Source organism: Antechinus flavipes, chromosome 3 (genome assembly GCF_016432865.1).
Source record: "Antechinus flavipes isolate AdamAnt ecotype Samford, QLD, Australia chromosome 3, AdamAnt_v2, whole genome shotgun sequence".
NCBI classification, from domain to species: Eukaryota; Metazoa; Chordata; class Mammalia; order Dasyuromorphia; family Dasyuridae; genus Antechinus; species Antechinus flavipes.
In genome coordinates this window covers 265,549,926-265,575,087 of record NC_067400.1, presented here as the reverse complement: position 1 = coordinate 265,575,087, position 25,162 = coordinate 265,549,926, and the positions used below count along the sequence as shown (strand labels likewise).

The 25,162-nt window shown below is 35.1% G+C and overlaps 1 protein-coding gene across 2 annotated transcripts in view; it reads right to left on the bottom strand.

The window, feature by feature from the left end:
• The window catches only part of SRPX (sushi repeat containing protein X-linked), a 103,213-nt gene extending 78,391 nt beyond the window's left edge, over positions 1–24,822 (bottom strand). For both annotated transcript variants that reach the window (XM_051985040.1, XM_051985041.1), the window contains exon 1: positions 24,431–24,822. In XM_051985040.1, the coding sequence (XP_051841000.1) occupies positions 24,431–24,503 (73 nt within the window). In that variant the 5' untranslated portion in view covers positions 24,504–24,822. The remainder of the gene's footprint in view (positions 1–24,430) is intronic.
• Between the last annotated feature and the right edge of the window lie 340 nt (positions 24,823–25,162).

The window sequence follows — 25,162 nt, the reverse complement described above, 5'->3', positions numbered from 1 at the left end:
TGTAAGATCAAATCAAAGATACTGAACCATGCTAAATTAGATAATTATTGTTTCTATCAACTCCAATGACTTAACAGTTTGTAAAGATTCCACATTGGATTACTTGCCATTTAGGGGAAGGAGCTGGGGGAAGGAGGGAAAAATTTGGAACACAAGGCTATGCAATGATCAATGTTGAAAAATTATTAGTGCATATATTTTGAAAATTAAAAGCTTTAATATAAAAAAGGAATGCAACATTTCTTAAATGCTTATTCCATGCAGGGACTATGTCAAGTACCATAATAAAATGAAAAGCAATCAAGAAGCTTATAATATAACAGGAGGCAGAAGAGTAAGGGGTTTGGGGGGAAGGAGGAGGAAACACAGACCAGACAGCTTGGGGATATATTGCTTAAAGGAATTGAAACTGACAGAGCAGCAGATGCACAGTAAAGACAGGCCTAGAAGTTCAATCTCTATAAAGCAAGACATTGGGAGGAATTTCATAGTCCACCCTCTAGCCCTCCACTCAGAAGAGCAAGGAGGCTGAGGGAGATGCTGTTAATTTAGGCTTGAATTAATAACATGGTTATGAGATTAGAGTGACAAATTTACTCTGAAAAGAACTTATTCAGTGGAGTTGAGACCGCTGAGGGGAATGATTTTCAGGAAAACCTGGGATGACTTATATGCATTTGGATGCAAAGAGAAGTGGGTGGAGCCAGGAGAACATTGCACATAGTAAAAGCAATGATCAACTATGAAAAGCTGAGCTTTTTTCAGCAATACAATGATCCAAGACAATTCCAAAGGACCCACTTACGAAAAATGCTGTCCACCTCCAGAGAAAGAATTGATAAGTACAGATTGAAGAATTCTTTTTTCTTTCTTTTTCTTGTTTTCCCTCCAAACAATATGATTAATGTAGAAATATATTTTATATAACTTCATATATATGATGGATATCTTATTTCTTGTTTTCTCAAGAGGTAGGGGAAGAGTGGAAGGAGGGAGAGAATTTGGAATTGTAAATTGTTTTTAAAAGTTTAGAAAAATAGTGTGTAGCAATAGATAACAAGCCTCAGAGACAAAGAGGAACTCAGTTCAGATCCTGCCTATGACACATAAGAACTGTGTGATCATAGACAAGTCCATCACCTCTCAGTGCTCTAAATCAGTGGTGTCAAAATCAAATAGAAAGATACTAAACCATATTTGTGTCCCTATAAACTATAAATTAATCTTATTTGTATTTTATTTTATGTCACTTATTTTGTTACTATTTACTTGGCTGGGAAGTATTGTAGGTCACATACCACTTACACCTCTGCTCTTAATAATTATCTAAAATCAGTACAGTTACCAGCATTTTTAGTAAGAATTTTTTTGGTTTGAGAACTTCCTATTAGTAAACATCACAGGTTTAGACAAATGGAAGCAAAAATATCTTAATAAATGAAACTTTGCAAAGTTATTTATCTACAAAGAAAGATAACAAAGGAAAAGGGGAAATTTTGGATCTTACTATTCACTAGAAAAAAATGACCAAGAAAGCATAAATAAGTACTGACCCATATATTTACTTTCTCTTCTATATAATTTTTGTTATCAGAATAATTAACACATGTATTGAGATGATCTTTGGAAGGGAATAAGGAGGCTTTCATGGGATATTCCAAGGCTATATTTTTACTATTGCACTAATGACTGGACAGAAAATCTCACTATATTTATTGTCTGTTTACTCTTTAAAAAATTGTGATTCACTAGAGCAAAACAGTTTCCTCCAAGAAATCTCTCCTGAACATGTCAAAATTATACAAGATTCTTTGAAAGATATAATAACCCAAATAACCATGTTCAATGACTTCAATTACAAATATCAAGCAAGTAATAAAACAGGGGGCCAGTCCTATATTTGACACATATCTGCCTGTATGACTCTAGAAAAATAATTTAATCTTTAAGAAATCTAAACTCTCTAAGAGTATAAGTTGTGGTGAAAATGGTGACCTACACAAGTAAAGTCATTTTCCTCACTTGGAAGTTCCCTTTACCAATGAAATCACAGGTCCATGCTCAGTCCTTATTCCTGTCTTCATCCCCATTCCTATCTTCAATTGTATCCCATTTGAAGGAAGCTAGAAAAGTTAAAAGGCCAGGATGAAAAAGGAGACAATTTTTGTCATAGAAGCAAAGAAAATCCTAGAAATGGGAGATAGAATGTCTTATACAAGAACAATGAAAAATCTAGTGTCACTGGATTGCAGAATAAGATATGAGGAGCCTGGCAAGGAGGGGAGGGGCAAATTATGAAGTTTTTAAATGTCTACTAGAGGATTTTATATTTGATCCTGTGGCCGATAGGGAGCCATTGAAATTTGCTGAAAAGCAGAATGACATAATAAAAGAATGCCTTATCACTCTGACAAGTAAGTGGCAGATGGACTAGAGTGATAAGAGACATGGTGGGCTGTACTAGGGCAATAGCAGTATCAGAAAAGAGAATTGCGGATATAGAGAAAAAGTTACAAAGAAAATCAACAGACCCTGGCTATATTTTTGATATGAGGGTTTTAGAGACAGTGAAGATTAAGAATAACTCCTAGGTTTTGAAACTGAGTGACTGAGAGGATGGTGATACCCTCCACCAAGATATCAGGAAAGTCATAAAGAGGAGAAGCATTGGGTCAGGGGTAGGAGAGATAATGGGTTAAAAAGGAAAGAATGCTAGACAATGCATCAAAAGAGTGGTTGAATATGACTTCTTCCAATTAGCCCTGTTACTTTGATCTATCATTTAAAATCTTCAAATTTCAGAAAAAGAATCATAATACCCACCTACACTACATCACAAAGTCCCTCAAAAGATTAGATTTGCTAATTATCATAAAACATTGTATTAATTCTCAGTTTATAAACAGGATTTACTGCTGTTGACCAGAACATCATTTTTCTCAGACTGTTCCACTGTACTTTAGCAGGAATAAATCACTCAATGAGATTGTCAAGTAACCACTAGCCACTAGTTATTTGAGGCAAAGAATTTACAGTAAGCTGAAGTGAAACTGGGTGCTGCTGTTCAGGTTTTTCCAAGCCTCTAGGGTTTTTAGGGTTTCCTATAAAAATCTCATGACCTGCTTTGGTTTTGGGTTTGGGGGGTTGGGAATTTTTTTGGATTTTTTGTTTGCTTTTTTGGTGTTTTTTTAAGGGTTTGGGGAAAGAGTTTTGTTGTTTTCAGAGTTTTTTTCATTTGTTTGGTTTTTTTGGTCATGCTTTGAAAACATTATAGGGTCTTTTGACTTGGAGAGAATTTTTTCATTCACCTAGAACTCTCATCTCCCTTCAAAAAGTGTCTTCTTTTTTTTCTCTCTATCATTTTTGCATGGTGTATTTAACTCTGGCCTGTTTTTATTTACTTTTATCTTGAACTTATCAATGACGTGTCAGGGTAGATTATGTTTTATTATTTTACTTCATCACTTTATGAATCAGTGATTTAATTGCTCCATTTAAATCAAACACTAGCCTTGCTTTGTCTCCATAAATGATCCTTGAGATGAACTGTGACCAAAAATTCACACTCTTAAGGACCATCTGGAAATGAGATTGAGTTCAGTGAGGCTAATCTTCAAACAAGATACATATGGCCCATGCCTAAAATCTTTCCAACTTGTTAGAAGTTTATGCAAAAATGGCCTTTAAGAACCCAGCATCCTCTTCATGCCATTATGAAAACCTTGAGTAGGACCTTGCCTATATTTTTTATTTATTAAGCATGTTTCCCCTCCACTAAGGTCCAGTTATGGTATCTAATTATAATACAGAGGGACCTTAAAGAATAGTGATATTACCAAAGTAGATAAAATGTAAAACTTACATTCACATATGCCTGAGTTAAAATCCTGTTTTAGATTCTCATTAGTTATATTACTCTGGGTAAGTCACTTAAATTGTCAGATTCTGTTTCCTCATCTGTAGAATGAAGAGAATAATAGCACCTATCTCCCAGGGTTCCTATGAGGATTCATTGACATAACCTATGTATAACACTTTGCAAATCTTTAGGTGCTATATAAATTCTATTTATTTGTTTCACAAGAAAAGCATAAGTTTTCATAGTTCTCTATCAAATCAGATTAAGATCAAATGAGATCCTATTTGTAAAATATTTAGCACAATGTATGACACATACCAATCAAGCATTAACCATTTATTAAACATTTTCTATAGACTAGGCACATAGGCATCTAATAAATGCTTATTATAATTCATTCTATACCAAGATGGAGAAACTTGGAGTACAAGCTAAATGAGACTGTATATCTATTGTATGAGTTAATTGACTGGATAGGTTAACAAAGATTTATTGCCAGAGAAATTGCCAAAGGTTGATGACTTTTGGGCCCCCACAGATGATGAAGACAATCTTCTGAGGTATAGAAGGCTATAATCTGTATGATTCCCATCAGTGAAACTATGGTTATAGTTTCGAGCATTCTTATGAAGAGAATTAAAGTTAAGTACAGAGGTTTAATAAGTCATTGCATATTTGTGTATTAAGTGGGGAAATATTTTCAATCTATTCTTTAATGATAATAATAACTAGCATTTACATTTAATATTTTCAAAGCATTTTAAATATATTATCTAATTTAAATCTGGGTAATGAGCCTCAGATGACCAGGTTAAAAGTATATTTAATTTTCCATTTTTCTTAAATCTCCAAAGCTTTTCCATTTGTTTAACATTCCAAGCATTCTTAAAAATTTTTTTTTAATTAGCTTTGAGAGTAAACACAAAATTTTAATAACATCTCTGCCAATATTGTGATGCAGGGATAAGAGCAGGAAAAAGAAAGATGGCATGAGGACTAGTAAATTAATTCTGAAATACAGAAAAAAATGTCAATTTTTTTTTGCACTTTATAGTATTCTGTCACAATAAACCTGTGACATAAATAATGAAGCATTATTATTATCAGTGTAGGGTTTTTTTCTTCTTGTTAAAATAGATACTTTAATGAGAGAAATGTTAAAAATCAGCACTTTTGTAAATTGGAGAATACTTCATTTTAAATTGTCTTAGAAATGAAAGAAGGAAAATATGTTATGGATCATAATGGTTAACACATGTTACAATGAGAAAATGAAGCAAGTTAAACTTCAAATATACAATTCACAGTAAATAATCATATCACCAAGACTTTAACAGATTTGTACTTGGAAGGAGGGGATGGCATGAGAGGGACATTTTTAAATGAAATCAAGGGGAAAAAAATCTGTCTATACTTGTTGAAATATCCTTTTCTTGCATCATTCTAAATTCTAGCTTTAAGGTAGGAAAAAAAATACAAACAAACCTTCACTGGCTATTTCACAAGTTTGCCAGGACACCTTAATGATGTACCAGTGTGTGAACAGACTAGGAAAAAAACCAACAAACACCAATACTTTCATTTTACAGGGAACTGAGGTTAAGAAAGAGTAAATTTTAATTTTCCATCAGCAAGTAGACATTTATGAAACATCTACTATGTGCTTTAAAAACTGTGTTAAGCACTGGAATTTGTTTCTAGCTCTTTGCTAAGACCCAAAGTGCTGTTGTTGGTATTTTGATGCATCTGGGTGTATTCGAGGTTAATTATTGATTTTCCCCATTTTCTATTGTCATATGGCAGACCAAGTCTATATGTTTGCTCAATTAATTTGATACTTTAGTCTGTCATTTAGAGTGAGGATCAAGAGGAAGATGCAAAATCATATAAAACAATGCTGACTTATAAACAGAAGATCTGGGATTAAATCCTGAATCTGCTGTGATAAGTGCTGACGTCAGCTGATTACTTTCAAAAAGATTACAAACAAATCTATTAAACTAAGATTAAAAGGAAATAATTAACTAGAGGAAACAATCTTTACAGCTGATTTCTCTGACAAAAATCTGATTTCCAAGATATATAAGGCACTGATTCAAATTTATAAGAGCTTTTCCCCAATTGACAAGTTCTCAGGGGAAAGAAACCCAGACTAATTCTAGCCATAGGAAAAAACATGTTCCAAATCAGTATGGATTAAAGAAGTGTAAATTAAAGAAATTCTGAAATTTTACCTCACGCTCATCAAAATGGTGAAGATGACAAAAAAAAAAAAACAGGAAATGGCAAATATTCATGGGGCTTGGTTATCTGATGCACTATTAGTAAAGCTTTAAATAAAGACAACCATTTTTGGAAAGTAATTTGGAATATACACACACAGTTAATAAATATTCTCTGTTTTGCAAAGCATTTTTTAAATAAATAGGCATTATTATAATCCCTGGTATTGAGATAAGGAGACTGAAAATTCAGAAAGCAAGAGTGACTTCCTTAGGATCACATAGATAATGACTATCTGAATTAGGATTTTAACCCAATCCTTCCCAAATCTAAGTACAGTACTGGAATCACATTCACATGGTAGCTGCTTTCTTCTTGTAGATGATAAAAATCTAATGTTTCTCTTTTATGTCCAAAGCCTTGAGTAGAGAATTTAACATGAAGTGGATACTTGATAAGTCAAAGAGTTATAAAATCTCTATTTTTAATCAATCAAGGAAATATTTTTTGAGTACTGTTAGGTGCATAGAACATAGACCCATCAATCAAGGAATTTGGGCAGATGATGCAAAGATGTAATCAATAAGAATGCATAAATATAAAATTTCAAAATTGTATTTAAAAAGGGTATAAGTCTGCTAGAGTAGTTCATTTTGGAGGTACATGTGAGTGAATTTGGTCATACATTCAACCAAATACTCTTTCTGAATAAGATGGAGGCAACTAAGTAGACGTTGGATAGAATACTAACCTTTCAAGTCAGATGATGTAAGTTCAAATCCAACCTCAGATAGACTTACTTAAAAGCAGTGTGACCCTAGGCAAATAATTTAATCTCCATTTGGTTTAGTTTTCTCATCAGTTAAATGAGGATAATAATAGTGCTCACCTCACAAAGTTGTTGTGAAGATCAAATGAGATAATATTTTCAAAATGATTTACAAGTCTTAAAGCATTATATGGATAGTAGTACTGTTGTCATTATATTATTTTTGTAAGAGTTATTCAGTTATGAAACTAATAACTTTTCTCTAGGTAAAAACAAAGAGAAAAGAGGTGCAAATAAAATCATTCAGTCTTAAAGCTGGACAGGACATAAAAGCGTAACTAGAGCCTGGACAAGTCTCTTCACTCTTGTGGCAGGTGCTTCAACTGACACCTGGTCTGTGATAGTAGTCTTCTACCCTGCTCTTAACTCGGTCTGACCAGTGCTTTACACCAAAAGGCATCAGTTATTTTTCTGAGCTCTCCCTGCCTTCAAATTAATCTCTTCCTTGAGTTCTTGATCTGGCAACTATAGAAAAGGAGTTGAATTATACAAAGGGATGGAACCTAACCCTAGTCCAAAATGTGAATTGATGCTGAAGATATGAATGCATAGGGAAAAAGCCCAAACACACATCAAATCAATGAAAAAAATACACTTGACTCAGAAGAAAACTCAAAAGAATAGAGTTACAGAACAACTGTATGCTTTATTTGGCCACAAGGATTACAAGAGTACTTGAAAAAAATTAAGCAGAAAATAAAAAAATAAAATAAAATAAGAGTTTTGAGGTGAGAAATGGAAGGGAAATCAAGAGCTTAGAATGGAAAGGAAATGATAAAATTATTGATTCTTTCTATGATTTATTGTTTGACCCACTTATTCTTAAAGATTAAATTGTTTCTGTATACATATATTGTATTTGACTTATACTTTAACATATTTAACATGTATTGGTCAACCTGCCATCTTGGGGAGGGAATGGGGGAAGGAGGGGAAAAGTTGGAACAAAAGATTTTGCAACTGTCAGTGCTGAAAAATTACCCATGCATATATCTTGTAAATTAAAAGCTATATAATAATAAAAAAAGATTAAATTGTTTCATTTCCAAAAAAAAAAAAAAGAATGGAAAGGAAAAAACAAGTAGACTCCCCCAAAATTAAAATGGAGTAAACAAAGCTTGATAAGTCCAAGAGACAGACAATAGGAAAAATAACAACTAAATTAAATTTGGTGAATTAAATTTAAAATTGGAAGGGAAAAATAAGAAATCTAACCAAGAAAAACAGTCTAGAAGACAGAGATGTGGAGAGATCATTAAGAATTATCAGATCCTACATAGGATAGACCTTTGGAGAAAAGTGACTGAGTACCAAAAAAAATTGTGAAAATGCAGCCTAAAATGTCTATCAACAAATGAGAGAAAGATTAAATGAATGAATTGGGCATGCAAGAAAAAATTAGAAAAAGGACAAATTTTAAATTCATTATTAAATACCAAAATGGCAATCTTGAAAATAAAAGAAAATTTTAAAAAATGGAAAGTAAAAGAAAATTGAACTAACTAAAACTAGAAGATGGTCTTATGAAAAAAACAATAAAGTAAACCAATCTTTAATCTGATTTTTAAAAGAATGAAATAAGATAACCAAATTATTAGTATCAAAAATGAAAAGAGTAAGTACACAACCAATGAAGATAAAATTAAAACAATTATTAGGAATTATTTTGAGCAATTATATGCTAGTGAAACTCAAAATCTAAGTGAACGGATGAATAATTACAAAAATTGGCCTTAGTAACAGAAGAGGAAACATAACCCTGCCTTAGAAAAAGAAACTGAAAAGGTCATTGTGGAAATGAGATCTCAAAGAAAAAAATCTATAGGATAAGATGGATTGAAAAATAAATTCTACCAAGCATTTAAGGAAAAGTTAATTCTAATATCACACAAATTATTTGAAAAAATTGGTAAAAATTCTCTTTATGACACAAATATGGTTTGATAGCTAAACTATGGGGAGTAAAAATATAGAAATTATAGATCAATTTTCTTAATGGATATTAATACATGAAATTTAAATAAAACACTAGCAAGGAGATTACAACCATATATCATGAAAACCATATACCATGACTAAGTGGAATTTATGCCAGAAATATGGTTGGTTTGATATTAGGCAAACTATAAGCATAATTGACAATATCAATAAAAACAATAAAAAATCATATGATTATCTCACTAGATACAGAAAAGGATTTTGACAAAATATAAAACCAATTGCAATTAAATACACTAGAAAGCATAGGAATATATACTTTCTTAAAATTATTAAGTATTTTTTATCTAAAACCAAGAGCAAGCATTATTTATAATGAGAATAAACTAGAAGCTTTTCCAATAGGACCTGGGGTAAAGTAAGGATTGACTAGTATTATTTAATATTGTATTTGAAATTCTAATTATAGCAGTAAGATAAGAAAAAAAGAAATTAAAGGAATAAAAACAAGCAATGAAGAAACAAACTATAACTTTGCCAGTAAAGTAATACCTAGGGAATTAGCTAAAAATTAGTTGAAACATTTAACAATTTTGCCAAAGTTTCAGGATTTAAAATATATTCACATAAATCATCAGCATTTCTATATACCACTAACATAAGTAAGTAGCAAAAGAGAGAATGAGAAAGTCCATTTAAAATAACTGTAGACAATGTAAAATATTTGATATTGTATAAGCACAACTGCAAAGTATTTTTCACCTAAATAAAGATAGATGTAAACAACTGGTGAAATATTAATTGCTCATGAGTGGCTCAAGCCAACATAATAAAATGATAATTTTACCTAAATTAATAAACTTATTCAATACCATACCAATCAAACTTCCAAAGAATTCTTTTATAGAGCTAGAAAAAATAACTTAATAATTCATCTGAAAGAACAAAAGACCATGAATCAAGGTTATACATTTTAAAAAGTGAAGGAAGACAGCCTAGCAATACAAGATTTCAAACTATGTTACAAAGCAGTAATCATAAAAACAATCTGGACTTGGTTAAGAAATGAAGTAGTGGAATAGATTAGGTCAGTAATATGCAATAATAAATGACCATAATAATTCAGTGTTTGATAAACCCAAAGAGTCAAGCTTTTGGGAGAACTCAGCATCTGAAAAAAAAATTTTCTGGGAAAATTAGAAAGTAGCTTAGTTAAAAACTAGACATAGATCAACAGTTCATACTCTATGCCAAGATCAAGTCAAAATATAGAAATAAATTATTTAGACATAAAGGATAGTATGATATGCAAATTCGGGGAGCATGAAAAATTTAGCTTTAAGATCTATTGACAAGGGGAAGAGTTCATGACCAAACAAGAGACAGAAAGGATCATGAGAAGTAAAGTGGATAATTTTAATTATAGCAAATTAAAAAGATTTTGCACAAACAAAACTGATGCTATCAAAATTAGAAGGAAAACAGAAAATTGGGAAAATTTATAGCAAGATTCTCTGATAAATGTCTTACCTCATACAGAGAACTAAGCCAAGTTTATACAAATAAGAGCTGTTCTCTAATTGATAAATGGTCAGATAAAGAGGCAGTTTTCAGAAAAAGAAATAAAAGCTATCAATTGTCATATAAAAAACTACATTTAGCTTTTATATTTATATAAAAAACCAATAATTAGAGAAATATAAAATAAAACAACTCTGAAGTAATACTTCATACCCATCAGCTTGGTGAGCATGACAAAAAAGAAAAACAACAAATATAATTAATTATATTGGAATATGATTATAATATAAGAAATGACTAGAAAAATGGTTTCAGAAAAACTTGATATATATTATATAGATTGATGCAAAATTAACCAGGATATATTATATGCAGTAACAGTAATATTATAAGAACAATCAACTGTGAAAGATATAGTTATCAAAACAATGATGCAAGACAATTCCAAAGGACCTATGAGGAAAAACGCTATCCATTTCAGAGAGATAAATGAACTGTAAGTACAGATTGAAACACACTTTTAAAAATTTTCTGTGTGTGTGTGTGTGTGTGTATGTGTGTGTGTCTATGTGTTTCTCTTTGCGATATGGCTAATCAGAAATATGTTTTGCATAACATCACATGTATAATCAATATCATATTCCTTGACTTCTCAAGGGAAAAAGCAGAATGAGGGGGAAAATTTGGGATTCAAATTTTTAAAAAAATAAATGTTAAAAATTATATGTAATATTTAATGAAATAATTTAAAGATATATTTTAAAAAATATGTCTCCCTGAAAAACATAACCAAATAAAAATCCTGAGAAACATATTTTAAGAAAATACAGTAGAAAATCACATGCACTATTAGGACCAGATTCTCTAGTATTTTGTAATCTTTTATGTTGACATGCTATGTCCACTCAGGCTATTATTTCCTCCTCATCAGACTCTTCTTCTGCCTCTGTAAACACTCGGTTCTAATAGGTCAGCTTTGACTGAATCTTGTTCATTTCTAAGCTTCTACCACATTTCTACAACTGGCTACCAGGCTCATATTTTCCTCTCCTTCCCTTCCTTCATGGTCTAGATTCATTTTATGCTTTTTTGTCACCTCCTACTCTCCTCTCATTAGAATGTAAGTCTCTTGAGGATAGATACTGTCTTGTATCCACTGTTGTCCACTACCCAGTATTGAATCACAATTCCAGGGCAGAGACAAACACTGCAGTCTTAAGGGAGTAGGAGCCCTATGTAAATAAGGACCAGAGGGAGCAGTAAGCAAATTTTTTCTGCAATCACACCACAATGGAAACATAGAAAATTTACAAGTACCCATTGAGCTGTAAAAGCAGAGAAGGACATAAAAGACAAACACTCAATACATACATTCTTCTCACCCCTAGAGGTAAACAGAATCTATAAAGTCCAAAGTCAAGAAGTAAACTAGAAAAATGGGCAAAGAGTTTTTAAAAAGAACCTAACCATAAAAATCTATGATGACAAGGAAACTCAATAGTCACTCTTAGAAGACAAAGACTAGGAACATCTACAAGTAAAATCTCAAAGAAAAATGCAGGTTGGACACAAGTCCAGCAAGAATTCCTAGAAGAGTTAAAGATTTTTTTGTTGTTGTTTTTAAAGAGCAACAAATTATTTTAAAAATCAAAAACAGTAGAAAATTCTGAAAACAAATGAGAGTAGTGAATGGAAATTATGAAAAGAGAATTAACACCTTGGTAAAAAGACACACACACACATACACATACCACCAAAGAAAATAACTCTTTAAAGATAAGAATCTGTCAAATGGAAACTAATGTCAAATAAAACATTGAGATGTACCAAGTCTCATTTATTCTATCCTCATAACATCTTTCACATATAGTCTCTTTTCTCCTCTGACACTACTATTGTCCTAGTACAGGCCCTCATTACCTCACACATGGGACTATTTTGATAATTTGCTGATTGGTCTCCGTGCCTCAAGGTGTTTCCCCATTCCAGTTCCCCTCCTCTTGACTACCAAAGTCATATTCAAAAAGATTGTCTTGATCTTCAGTAGCTCTCCATTACTTCCAGGATGAAATAGAAAATTCTTTGTTTGACTTTTTAAACCATTCATAACAAGGCCCTTCCCTGATTTCCAATTTTCTTACACCTTACAACCCTCTTCATCATCAACATTATCACCACTCTCTATCTTGTGATCAGTGTCACTGGTTTCTTATACAGAATACTCCATCTCCAATCCCATACCCTTTCACTAGTTGTTTCTCTATAACTGAATTCTCTCTAACTTCATCCCTGACTTCTGCCCTCTCTGACTTCCTTCAAGTTCAAAATAAAATCCTATTTTGTATAGAAAGCTTCTCTTATTCTCTCTTAAAACTAATGTCTTCACTCTAGAATTATCTATAATTTATCTTGTATAGATCTTATTTGTACAAAGATATTTACATATCTTCTATCATTATTAGTCTGTAAGCTCTTTATGGATAGGGACTGTTTTTGCTTTCCTATATTTCCCCAAAGCTTAATACAGTGCCCAGCACAAAGCAGATGTTTAATAAATATTTGTTGTAATGTTCAGTGTTAGTTTGTCCATCTCTTTCTATAATTTTATAGAAATGTATGCTCACAGAATTTGAAGGAACCATATAGTAAATTATGAATTATTCCAATCTAGTCTAATATTCTCCAGCTTCTTAAACTATGGTTCACAAACTTATATGGGGTCTCATAACTTAATGTGGTGGTGGGGTCACAAAATTATGATTCACTTTCAATAAATATTTTATTTGTATATATCTATTTTATATACTTATATATCCAGGGTCACATAAAAATTTCTCTGGAGAAAAGGGATTATGAGTGCAAAAAGTTTAAGAAGCCCTGCAACATTCAACTTAAGTTTTCAGCTTCCTACAACATTCTAAATAAGTCATTATTAATGTTTAGGAACTTAATACTTTCCAAGATCACCTGTTCTATTTTTGGACAGCTCTATTTTTTAATTTCATTAAATTGAGCCAAAATTTTCTTTTATAAGAATCAACCACAAGACTTTAATCTTTTATTCAGGAGAGTAGAAATCTGTAGCCAGAAGTTCACCTGGTATCTGTTTGTAGATTGTGAGAATGAGTTGCGAAAACAACAAACATTGTATAAATCACTACAAAATTTCCTTGAGATAGGATCTGGTCCCAGGTTCTTCTGGTTAATGCATACCTGAGTATGATTTTCTGAAGTATTTCCTTTGTCATCAGCAGAGAACAGCCACTGGGTGGGATGGAGGTGAATAGAGGCAGGCATTATGGATATATAACAAGGAGTATTGCTGACCAGTACCCCAAGGCATGAAGGAAATCAGGAATTGAGTTTAAATGCCCTAAACAAAAGCCAAATATTCAAATCAAAGTGAAAACCTCCTTTTAGATTACAATGTCATTCTTGCCAAGAAAAAGGAGACAATGTCTCACCAATGTTTAGTCACTGGCAACAAGTCTGATACAGTTCCTCTGAATAATGCTGAGTAAACAACCATGACACCCATATGGACCATAGCTCCCTGGGGTATAGACTTCTGTAGGAGAATCAAGAGGATGGACTTGACCAAATGGTACCCCTTCTTCACCACACTGAGCATTGATGTCTGAAAGTTCTTAACATAAAACACAATGCCCATTTAGACCACCCTTTGTTAAATGGCAATTCAGAATCACCATTATAGGAGCCAAAAATAAAATCAGTCTTGCAATGATATTCACAGAGAATGAGTAGACTTGAAAAGTACAGGAAATCCTAATGTATAAAAGAAAGGAGTTAGATTAGATGAACCCTAGGTCTCTTCCAGCTCCTGATGTATGACTCTATAATCCTAAGAGATGATCAAGAAATGGCTATATGGGGTACAGATGTTGCAAATGTGAAAGGCAGAAGAAATTCTGTGGCTGACCTCAAAGTTTCTTTTCTACTAAAGTAGACCCTCTGAGTGAACAACTCTTTCTGCCTCCCAGCTCTAGGTTTAGGGCCATCATTCTTTATGTAATAAAAACAAAAACAATAATAAAACCATTCAAGGAATCTACAATCCCAAACCTCTGGGTTAATCTGAGCCATCATGTCCAGCACCATGTATCAGCTTCCCGGAGAGCACTGGCTAAGGAAGCATCCAGCAAGGCCTAAAGAAATGATGGGTGAGTGAATCATTGGGCTCTGGAATGAATCCCCTGAGGCCCAGAGCCCAGAGTGCTCTATGAAACTAGAACAACCAGGTGCAAACAATTATTTCTTGGAAAACGGGTGCTTAGCTGTCCCATCAGTGAGCAATGTTCCTTACACAAACTTCTTAAATCTCCATCTGAAAATCCTGCTCAAAAGTTCTTGAAAGTTTCCAAGTTACCTGGAATAATGTCCTAACCGTCTTGATCTCCAAATATCTCACAAATTATTAGTGCTATGACTTGTTTTTATTCAGATCTCTACAGGTCTCATCTGGCTCTCTGTAGTCTTATTTTTTATAAGATTATTAATTTTGGCAGTTCTGAATATAACATAGTTTTATTCCATGAAATTGCTCTGGTCCCTCCATCAATAAATATCTATTCTTTATACACAGACTATAGGCGAGGTGAGGCAGCTAGGTGGTGCAAGAGATAGAGCACCAGGCCTAGAAGCAAGAAGACTCACTTTCCTAAATTCAAATTTGTCTTCAGACATTTACTAGTTGTGTCATCCCAGGGCAAGTTCTTGCTTCCTCATCTGTAAAATGACCTGGAGAAGGAATAGCAAACCACTCTGGTATCTCTGGCAAGAAAATCTCATGACTAAGAAACAAGGACAAGGCACCTGTATTACCACTCCTGCTAGGAAATTTAATTCAATAAGCACCTTCTTTATGGTAGATATTAATGCTAAGTACAGGGGATGTCATCATGAGCTTATGTCCAATTACGTGCCAGATAGTATACTATAGAGAAGATACAAAGATAAATTAGAGAAAAAAATGTAATATAGTAAAGAAAGTCCTGGACTTGAGTCTCAAGACTTGAGTTTAATTCCAGGTTTTATCACTTACTAGCTTTGTGATCTTGAGCCATCATTTAGTCTCTGGATCTCAATTTCCTTATCCATAAAAGGATGGAGATAATACCTGTACTATTTATGTCACTCAGTTGTGAGACCTAAATAATGTGCATGTGTTTTGATACCTATTACCATTTTTATGAATAAAGTACAATCTTTGCCCAAAAGGAATTTGCACTTTAGTTTTTTAACTGTGTGTCTTAAAACAAAATAAAACAAAATTGTAGCAAGTGGAATTATGGGGCTGTCCCTTGGAAGACAGATTACTTTCATTACTTCAATTCATGTTTATTTTCTTAAGTGAGCTGGTGTGATGCAGCATTGTTCATTATTTTGTTTAATAAGTTCTTATTTACTCAGAGAACTCATGAGGAAGCTCTACAGAAGCTTCTACCACTACCATCTGTGTGACATTGGATGAGTCAAGTCATGTAATATAGAAAATTACATATCTGAGTCGGAAGGGACCTTAGTAACCACTGAGTTCAGTCTGCTTATTTCACAAGCAAAGAAACTGAGGCCTAGAGAAGTTAAATTATTTCTCCAAGGTTAGCTGAGTTGTAGCACAGCAGAGATTTGAACACAGGTTAATAGGGCATAAATCTCGAGAAGGGATTTCACAGGACACTTAGACCAATGGTTCTTAATGTGGGGTCTATGGATAAATTTCAGAGGAGGCACGTAAACTTGGATGGGAAAAAATTAACTCTTTATTTCAGTATAATGGATTTCCTTTGTATTCCTACTTATTTTATTTCATGCATCTAAAGACATATTTCTGAAAAATGATAATAGGTTTCAATGGAATGCCAAAGGAGTTCATGACATCAAAAAATAAGATTCTCTGATCACATCAGATATGCTGATTTTGCAGATAAAGAAAGTGAGACCCAGAAAGCTTAAATGATTTGCCAAAGATTACACAAGTAATAAGTCTTGAAGATGGGATTTGAATCCAGTCTTCTAAATTCATTGCCTATGTCTCCCATCCCCCATCCCATGCTGTCTCCTTAACTCCTCTGAACCTAAATTATCTCAAAAAGGCTGCTAGGTGGCACAGTTGATAGAGTGATGGATCTAGAGTCTGGAAAAGCTAAATCCAACTCTTGCCTCAGGTAAGGTAAAGATTTGTGTCTGCCTCAGTCTTCTCATCTGTAAAACGGGAATGATGACAATAATATTTACCTCTTGTGGTTATTGTGAGGGTAAAATAAGATAATAAATGTAAAGGATTATATAAATATTACATTTTATGTATATAGTCACACACATAAATAATATTAGTTAATCTGTGAGAAATTAGGGATTTGCATTCAATGGTCTCTAATATCCTATCTAGTTCTAAATCTCTGATTCCATATATGATCTCTATCAGATATAACAATACAAAGTTTCAGAAAGAAACCTTAGAAATTCAATTAATTCAACACTGATTTTTAGGATTAAGGAAACTTAAGCCAATGACTTGCTCAATGTCATCCAATAAGCTAGTAGCAAAATCAATATTCAAACACACTTCCCCTGACATGTGAGTCAAAGTTCTTCCCAAAACAATAAAAAGCTCTCCTACTTAAGAAGAGATAGAGAATCCAGAGCATGAAAAACTATATTGCATGAAAAATGCAATTCCCAACAGGAAGAAATCCAATCCTAAAGGCCCAATGGCAGCTCAGAGATATAACCCAAACAGCACGAAACAGCTTAATGGGCTAGAAAGAATGCCAGATTATCCTGGCTTTGCAACTTCCTGACTGTGTGATCTTGTATCAGTCATATAACTTCTCTGGGCCTCTGTTTTTTCATCCATATAAAGAAAGGTTTAGACCAGTGATTTCAACTTCTGTGATCCTCATTTCCATAATTTGAAACTCAAATATTGGAATTTTTTACGCTTACAAGTTTTTAAGCATACAAGCAATTAGCACACTCTTAAAATCAGTCAGTTTGGCTGCCAGATTCTTAAGACAGCAAGTCCCCTTTCAGATGATCTTGTGTAACAATGACAGTGTTGAAACAATGCCAGTGAAGCTCTGAAAAGCAAGCAGTATTAACATCAGGCATTTGTGATGAAAATATCATTCCTAATCAGACAGTAAAAATGGGAGAAAGCAAAACATTTGAGAAACAGCATAAATCCTATAAAGTAAACTTTATTTAGCCAATCCATTGATGGGTTTTCTTAGGGCTAGATGATGCAGGAAGTTAAAAAAAAGAAAGAACAAAAGTGGAAGTCACACAGTGGAAGCTATGGACTTGTTTTGTTAAAATAACCATTGCTTATTATTTAAAAAGAAAAATTTGCCACAAAGTTTGCCACTCAGTTTTCTCATATGTAAAATTAATGGATTAGATTGGATTTTTTCTAAAGGTTCCCTTCCTGTTCTGTGATTCTTTGTTTCCAAGTTCATGATAGAAAATTAGCTTCTAGGCAATGCCTCCATTTCATTTTGAGAGAGCAAAAACTGAGTATGGGAAGAAGCAACATTTATATCCCCTTGAGAGAGTTTTTGGCACATAGCCTGTTGGGGAAAAAATGGTAATGGATAAGAATGGACAAGCATCACTCATAATCTAGAACAAAGGTGTTGGCAGAAGAAACTTCCCAAGCCTTTGGATTGGAGAGAGGATTTTTTATTTTGTTTTGTTTATCTGTTTATTCACAAATTATTATTCTGGAAGTGAATCCTTAGCTTTTTATCAACCGGAATTTTGCTAGAAAGGCATGTGTTGATTCTAAGGAACAAATAAATATACACTCTGCCATTAATATAAGCAATTACTTGCATAATTTATTTCTTCTCTTTTCACAACCAGTTTCTGTTGTCTTGTTCAATTCAGTTCAATGAACTTTTAAGTGCCTACTATTCACCGGGCACTGTGCTCTTTTGAAAAGGGAACTGGCACAAGCATTTCTGTGTATAGTAAGAGAAACATTCAACCTTGTTGGAAGGGAATGAAGCAGAAAAGTGGCCAATAAAATAATAAATGCCAACTCCAGCTTGTGACTGCAGTCAGTTTCTCATCTTACAACCCCCAATGGACTGACTATTGCTTAAACAGAGTATGTTCATGGCTTGAAAATCAGCTTCTGTAGCCAGAAAGCCACAGCTCCTACATTGCTCTGGATTCACAAGCCATGGAACTCTTTGACTCATGCATGCTTTTCTCCCTGCTGTGGTCACCAGTATCTGCTTCCCAACAAGCAGACTGGGATCATCAGAATGCTTTAAATACTTCAGTGTCAATCTCTGCTAACAATATACTGAATCCAAATTGTCATTATGAAATAACAAGTCAGAAGAGAGCCCCCTCCTCCATCATTGCTTTTTGTTGAGTGCTGGGATATGGGTCTGTCCCATGGCAACAGGGTTTAGACTCAGACAGAAATTTCTAGCCTGTCACAGGTAAGACTTTAATTGTATCTATTGAGTCAGGTGCTCCCTGTCTAATGGCTACATCCCAATGTGTCATTTTGTAAAGTTCTGTTTGATTTTGTTTTTGTTAAAATAATAATCATAGCCCTCTGGCTTTCCTGGATTACTAAACAGCAGTAAAATTGGCTTATTCTCTCTGTTAAGACTATTTGAAGTCTCTCATAGACTATAACAGCCTGGGACCCAAGTCTGAATGGAGTAGGGATCTGGTCTTATCACCGGACAAAAGTTTGCTAATGTTTTATTTTAAAATAGGAAGGAAATGAAACTGAAACGTATTAAGCATCTATTCTGTTCCACGTACTATGTGAAATATGTTACAAATAACTCATTTGATCAACTTAGGAGGTTAAAGGTTTTTGATTCTAGGGAAATATTGTATCCTACCTATATTACATATTTACATAAATATGTAAAATTGTTCACCTAAAATATTTCTTCTCTTTTCATAATTAGTTTTTATGATCATCTTTATTTTATAGTTGAGGGAACTGAGACAGCAGAGATTGAATGATTTGCTCAGGGTCACAAAGCTAGTACATGTTAAGTATCTGAGGCTGGATTTGAACTCAGGTCCTTCTGACTCTACAGCCAATGCACTGTCCACTGAATCATCTAGCAGCCCCCATCCTAAAAACATTCTTGAAGCCTCACTAGTCTGAATCATTTATACATATGAACCATTTCACCATGGATTTTTCAGAGCCATAACTAGGAAAAGATGACCAGAGATTTGTCCCCAGAGCACTAAAATCAGAGGCAATAACATTTCGTGGTTTACCTCCTATTCACTATGGCTACATTTTAGGTGAGTTTCCCTCTCTGAGCCATTCCTTCCTTGCTCCACCTATCCCAGATATATACAGCCCTACATTGTATTTTCCAAATACTTGTTAAGGATTGGGATTAGTGGAAAGAAAATTGAGTTGGAAGGAAAGTGTTTCACTTTCTAATCCACATTTTGACACTAGTTAGCTGTGAAACCTGGGGTAAGCCACCCAGACTCACAAAGTCTCAGATTCCTCCTCTCCAAAATAAGGACTGGACTAGGTAATTTCTATTACAGCTCTAATATTCTATGATTTTCATTACTTTTAACCCATATTCTAAATATACCTTCTTTTCTTCTTTGCAGAAATGGAGAACTATAGGCGTAGAGCATTACACATAGTGTCAATTTTGTTTGATGTTTTGGTTAATTTAACTAAACTTGTTTCTCTATTTTTTTTAATTCCTTATTATAAGGGATGACTTCATGGGTGGGAGGGAGGAATACATTTTTAAAATAAAAATAATATGAAACCAAAAACAACCCTGATTTTTGAAGCATGCAAAATTTATATTCTAAATCTCTTTGAAAATGAAAGAAGAGAAAAACAAGGAAGGCTATAATACATTTAAAGTAGAGCTCTAAATAGAGAATTCACAAAGATGATGTGAGTGATTTACTCTCTGAACTTACTAAATGACATGTGTATTGTAGAGTACTGAAGCTACCAAACTGTATTTCAATACCTCCCCACTCCAATCCACCATGTGTTTGTGTGTTTCTCTCTGTCTCCGTCTTGTTTCTCTGTGTGTCTGAATGTCCCTGATTCTGTCTGTCTGTGTGTGCATGTCTCTGTTTCTGTCTCTGTGTGTGTCTCTGATTTTGTATGTCTCTGTATATTCCTATATATGTATCACCTAAAATTCTCTACTTTTAAAATTTCAACTTCTAAAACTAGCCATCATTTCATATCACCTTAATTTCCCTCTCTTAATGGACACCTTTTATCAAGAATGATACCAAATTATATGCATTCATTATCCACTGCCTTTTCAAATATACCCTGACATCTAATATTTGGGAGCAAAAGGTTGATTATGTGGCTTGATATAAGGCTAAACAAAATATTTCCAGCTCCCTCAGGCTCACTGACAGGCTTCCCCTGACTCACTCCCTTAGATTAGCTCCTTTTAAATAAAAGCAAAGTTCCATCTCCAAAAGCTTCTATTGAAATGCATATAGTCTCATCACTAAACTTTTGACTGTTGAAATGAGGGATACCATTCAACAGAAGCTTCCTCAGCTCTATTTCTCCTCTTCAGTACTTCTCAACATCACCACCCATTTTCTATTTCTTCCTTCTGATTACCGAGATAAATGTCCTCCCTATTCCTTAACAAGGCTAAACCCTCTCTCTCTGTACCCTTGATTCCATACTTTCTCCATTCCCACAAATACTATCCCCATCCCACCCTATACTCTTCTACAAGATTCTATACAATCAATCATTACTGATCTCCTATGCTTTGTGAGGGAATTCAACTTTCACCCATCACAATTGCCAATTTTTCCTTCTGCCTAATACCTTCTTATCTACCTACAAAAGTGCTTAGATTTCCAAAATCCTAGAAAAGTCTTCCCTTGGTTTCTCTGAACCATCTATTTGTACTTAATACCACTACTTCTCCAACCTTTCATTTTCAGTTCAACTCCTTCTAATATGAGTTTTGCCCCTGCCATCCTAATGAAATTGTCTCTCCATCATTACTAATGACCTTTTCATTGTCAAATCATTTTTCCTCCATCCTCTTGGCTATTATATACATATACTGAATATTATTTTCCCATTTTGTACTCAGAAATCACATTCATCAGACTCCCTTCTAACCACTCTTTCTATGTCTCCATTACTTTTCCTCATCTTTTTTTCCTTTTCCCAAGTGTCAATTCTTGGTTCTCTTTTCTCTCTCTCTCTTTTTCTTTCTGTCTCTCTTTTTCTCTTTCCATCTCTGTCTGTCTCTCTCTCTCTCTTTCTCTCATCTTCTCTATTTCAATGGCTTCAATTCATCTGTCATCATCTTTAATACAGTAGAACACCATGAGAGCCAGACAGATGAGTTTTATTAGAAAATAGAGAAAGAAGGGTGGGTAGTAATCTCAAATTGGGCAACTGGGAGACATAAGACAGTTTTGGCCAGGATGAGGATTGATTCCATATATATGCCTTGATATCTAATAGGGATGTCAGCCAACTACTCCATGAAGTAGAGGAGCATAAAGATGACTCCACCAGCTATTTCCTTACAATGATGTCCATGGTATTATAGAAAGAATGCTGAATTTAGAATGCTTATTACTTGTGTGATTTTGAGAAGTAAGTTTACCTTCGTGGGGCTCATTTTCTCCATCTGCAAACTGAAAGGTTTGGACTGATGAAGGTCCCTTTCAACTTTAAAGCTATATTCAATCATCAGGTGATATTGATTGCCACTATCAGGATCAGAAGCTGTATTTAACCCACATTCACTCTTTAGGTTTGTCCATGTCTTTGGGGGAAAATGCTGAAAACACTCTCTTTTATGACTTATGGACAATTATTTCCTATCCCTCAGTTTCAGCTCTCTCTATAGGATGACATCCAATCATATGAACTTGGCTTTGAGCCCCACTCATTTGCAAAACATTGCCACCTTTCTTTATTTGCTTCATTTCACTGAGAGCCAGTTATACAGTCTTGAATTTACACTTGGCTCTTCAATGAAACACAAAAATAGTTGGCTATTGCATAGCGTTTACTCTTAGTAAAAACTGATTAGTAAATAACTAACAATAAATAAAAAGGAAATAATGTGCAATAATATATTACAATGAAAAAAAAGTATGACCTTAGAATCTAAGTGGATTAGTTGATCCTCTGGAAGTTTTTTGTTATCAGCATCAAAGCTGGGTAAGATGCGCAGCATTCTTAAATAACAAGTAACCTTTTTTCCACAAATAGTACTCAGCCTAGAACATGGTACTCAGTGCTGGATATCTTATCTAAACCAAAGATCTTCAAACTCTTCTTGTGGATTCTGGGTGGATAGAAAGTGAATGGACTGTGAGGGTCCCCGGTATTTGATGCTGTTCTTGTCTAGTTTAAATTTGTTTTGTTTTGTTTTGTTTTCCATCATTACTGACTTGTGATTTTTTTTTTTTGGGGGGGGGGGGCAAAGATACTGGAGTGGTTTGCCATTTCCTTCTCCAGTTCATTTTATAGATGAGGAAACTAAGGGAAACAGGATTAAGTGACTTGCCCAGAGTCACAGTTATTCAGTATCTGAGCCCTTTCGTGATTTATTTTCTTTCCTTGAAGACTTCATTTGATAAACTGACTCCATATAAATTAAAGCTTAAAGAGCATCAAATAAAACTTACTCTTTTTATAGGTGAGGCCCAAAATAGGCCCAGAATTGCTGAAGTGATTTATAAGAAACAGAAAAATTAAGAGCAGGGTCTAAATATGTGAAGTAGGTATTCTGACTCCAAACTCAATGCTCCTTCTGCTACAGCACTTAGGTTGAGGTTTCTTCTTATTTAAGTACGGAATTGAAGACAAAGTTTTAATTGCAATTATTGTGCTCTTTTTTGAACATAGATTTAACCAAAAGCTTACTTTAGTTGCAGAGCTGTGATTGCTCTTAAGACACAAAGAATTATGTCTTCCATAGATATTAGATGGACACTTAAGTGTTCCTGAAGGCATTACTTACTCTCCAATGACACCAAATAAAAACACTCTCATAGTTTGCTATGTGCTATGGCACGGAGAACATTTCTGAGCTGTCCTGGATCTCCAAGGCTGTTTGCAAACCAAGCACTGATCAGCCAGCCAGCTGGAAACAGGAGGAGTTTTGTCAGCTCCAAAGAGGGTATTCCACAGGCCGGAACCAATAAATACCAGGGAGGCAACTGACAAATCGGCAGAATCCTCGAATTCCAGGCAGCCCTCCTCACCTCACCCCTCGTCAAACACGTGTGTAATTTTAAATTCTCTCTTTGTCTTCCTCCAGTTTTAATTAAAAGTGCAACCACACAAGGCATTTCTTTTAGCCTTCCTCAGAAAAGACACTATGGAATGACTGCCCCTGGAGGGCTGAAGTCAGTAGGAGGGGGTCTCCCTTTCCATCTACATTCCTGTCCAGAATATCAGCTCTTGCCCTTCTGCCTAGTTTGGGTAACGTGGGTACGTTCCCGACAGGGGGAAAGTAGATTAAGGCGGGGACTGGGTGAAGAGCAGGGGGAAGCAACTTTTAAAGAGACCCGAATCCCTGTTTTCTCGGCCCACTATCTTCTCCCCTACTCCACCCCCCCGGAAGTGTTGCGGACCCTGGAGAACCAAATGGAGATTAGGACTAGCCTCGCTGAGAGTGAAGAGAAGAGTCAGAAGTTTCCGCTTGGCCTCCCACGTCAACAAGAGTTTGAATGAAAGGCTGGCTCCCCGAAGCCTGAAAATGCTCAGGAGCACAGACTGGGGAGGCCCGAGGGATAGCAAGGGGGGTGATACCCGGAGATGCAAGCGCCGCTCCTGGCCAAATATAAAGGACTGACTCTCCGGCGCCTCGCTCCCTCCTTTGGGGCGGCGGACTTTTCCAAGCAGAAAAAGTCCCTCTGTTCTCCCTCCCGTGCTTACTCTAGCAAAACGTCCGCACCCGCAGCTCCTTGTACCCCTGCAGAGTTGGGACCCCGGGCTGCTCACTGTGTCCCTGCTCCGGAGCTCCCTGGCTGCCCCGCCTCCTTGCTCCTACCTGGGAAGCCGAAGCTGAGCCAGGCGTGGAGGGGCAGCAGCAATAGCGCTAGCCAGACCGAGGAGCTGCCCATAGTGCACGGTTCGTTCTCCTTCCCTCCGGATGCCTAGTGTTCCACCAGTGGGGCTGGAGGAGCAAAGAGAAAAGGAAGGGAAAGAGGGTGGGGGGGTTAGGAGCAGACGTGGGTCTGAGCTGGAAAACTCCTCCTCTCGACTCCCTTTCACCTCCCTCTCTTCCTCCTCCTACTCCTCCAAAAACAGAGAGAAGTTCAAGGTTCCTGCATCCCCCTCCACTGCCTCTTTCCTCCTCCTCCTTAGACTACGCTGCTTTCTCAGCAGCCCTTCCTGACGCCACTGCTGTCCTAGCCAGGCTGGTCTTTCTCCCTCCCCTACCCCCACTCCCCACCAACTCACACACCCTAAACACTAGTTTAGGGAGAGTTCTTCCTTCAGCAGCTTTATCCCTCAGCTTTGACAACCTAGATGCCCCCAGAAGGATAGGGCTTTTAATCTACTTTTCCACAGTTATTGAACCAAATCTTGGCAGATCTTAAAAGTCCACAGAGCTTTGTCCTTCTAGTGATCTTAAACATTCTACCTTGTATTGAAATTACTGACTTACATGTTTTTCTCGCTAGACTATAAGCTTAATGAGGGCCTAACGCCTCACCACTACAGGATGTGCTGATAAATACTTAACAATGGGCTTCCTGGGAGAAAAGAAATGTATGCA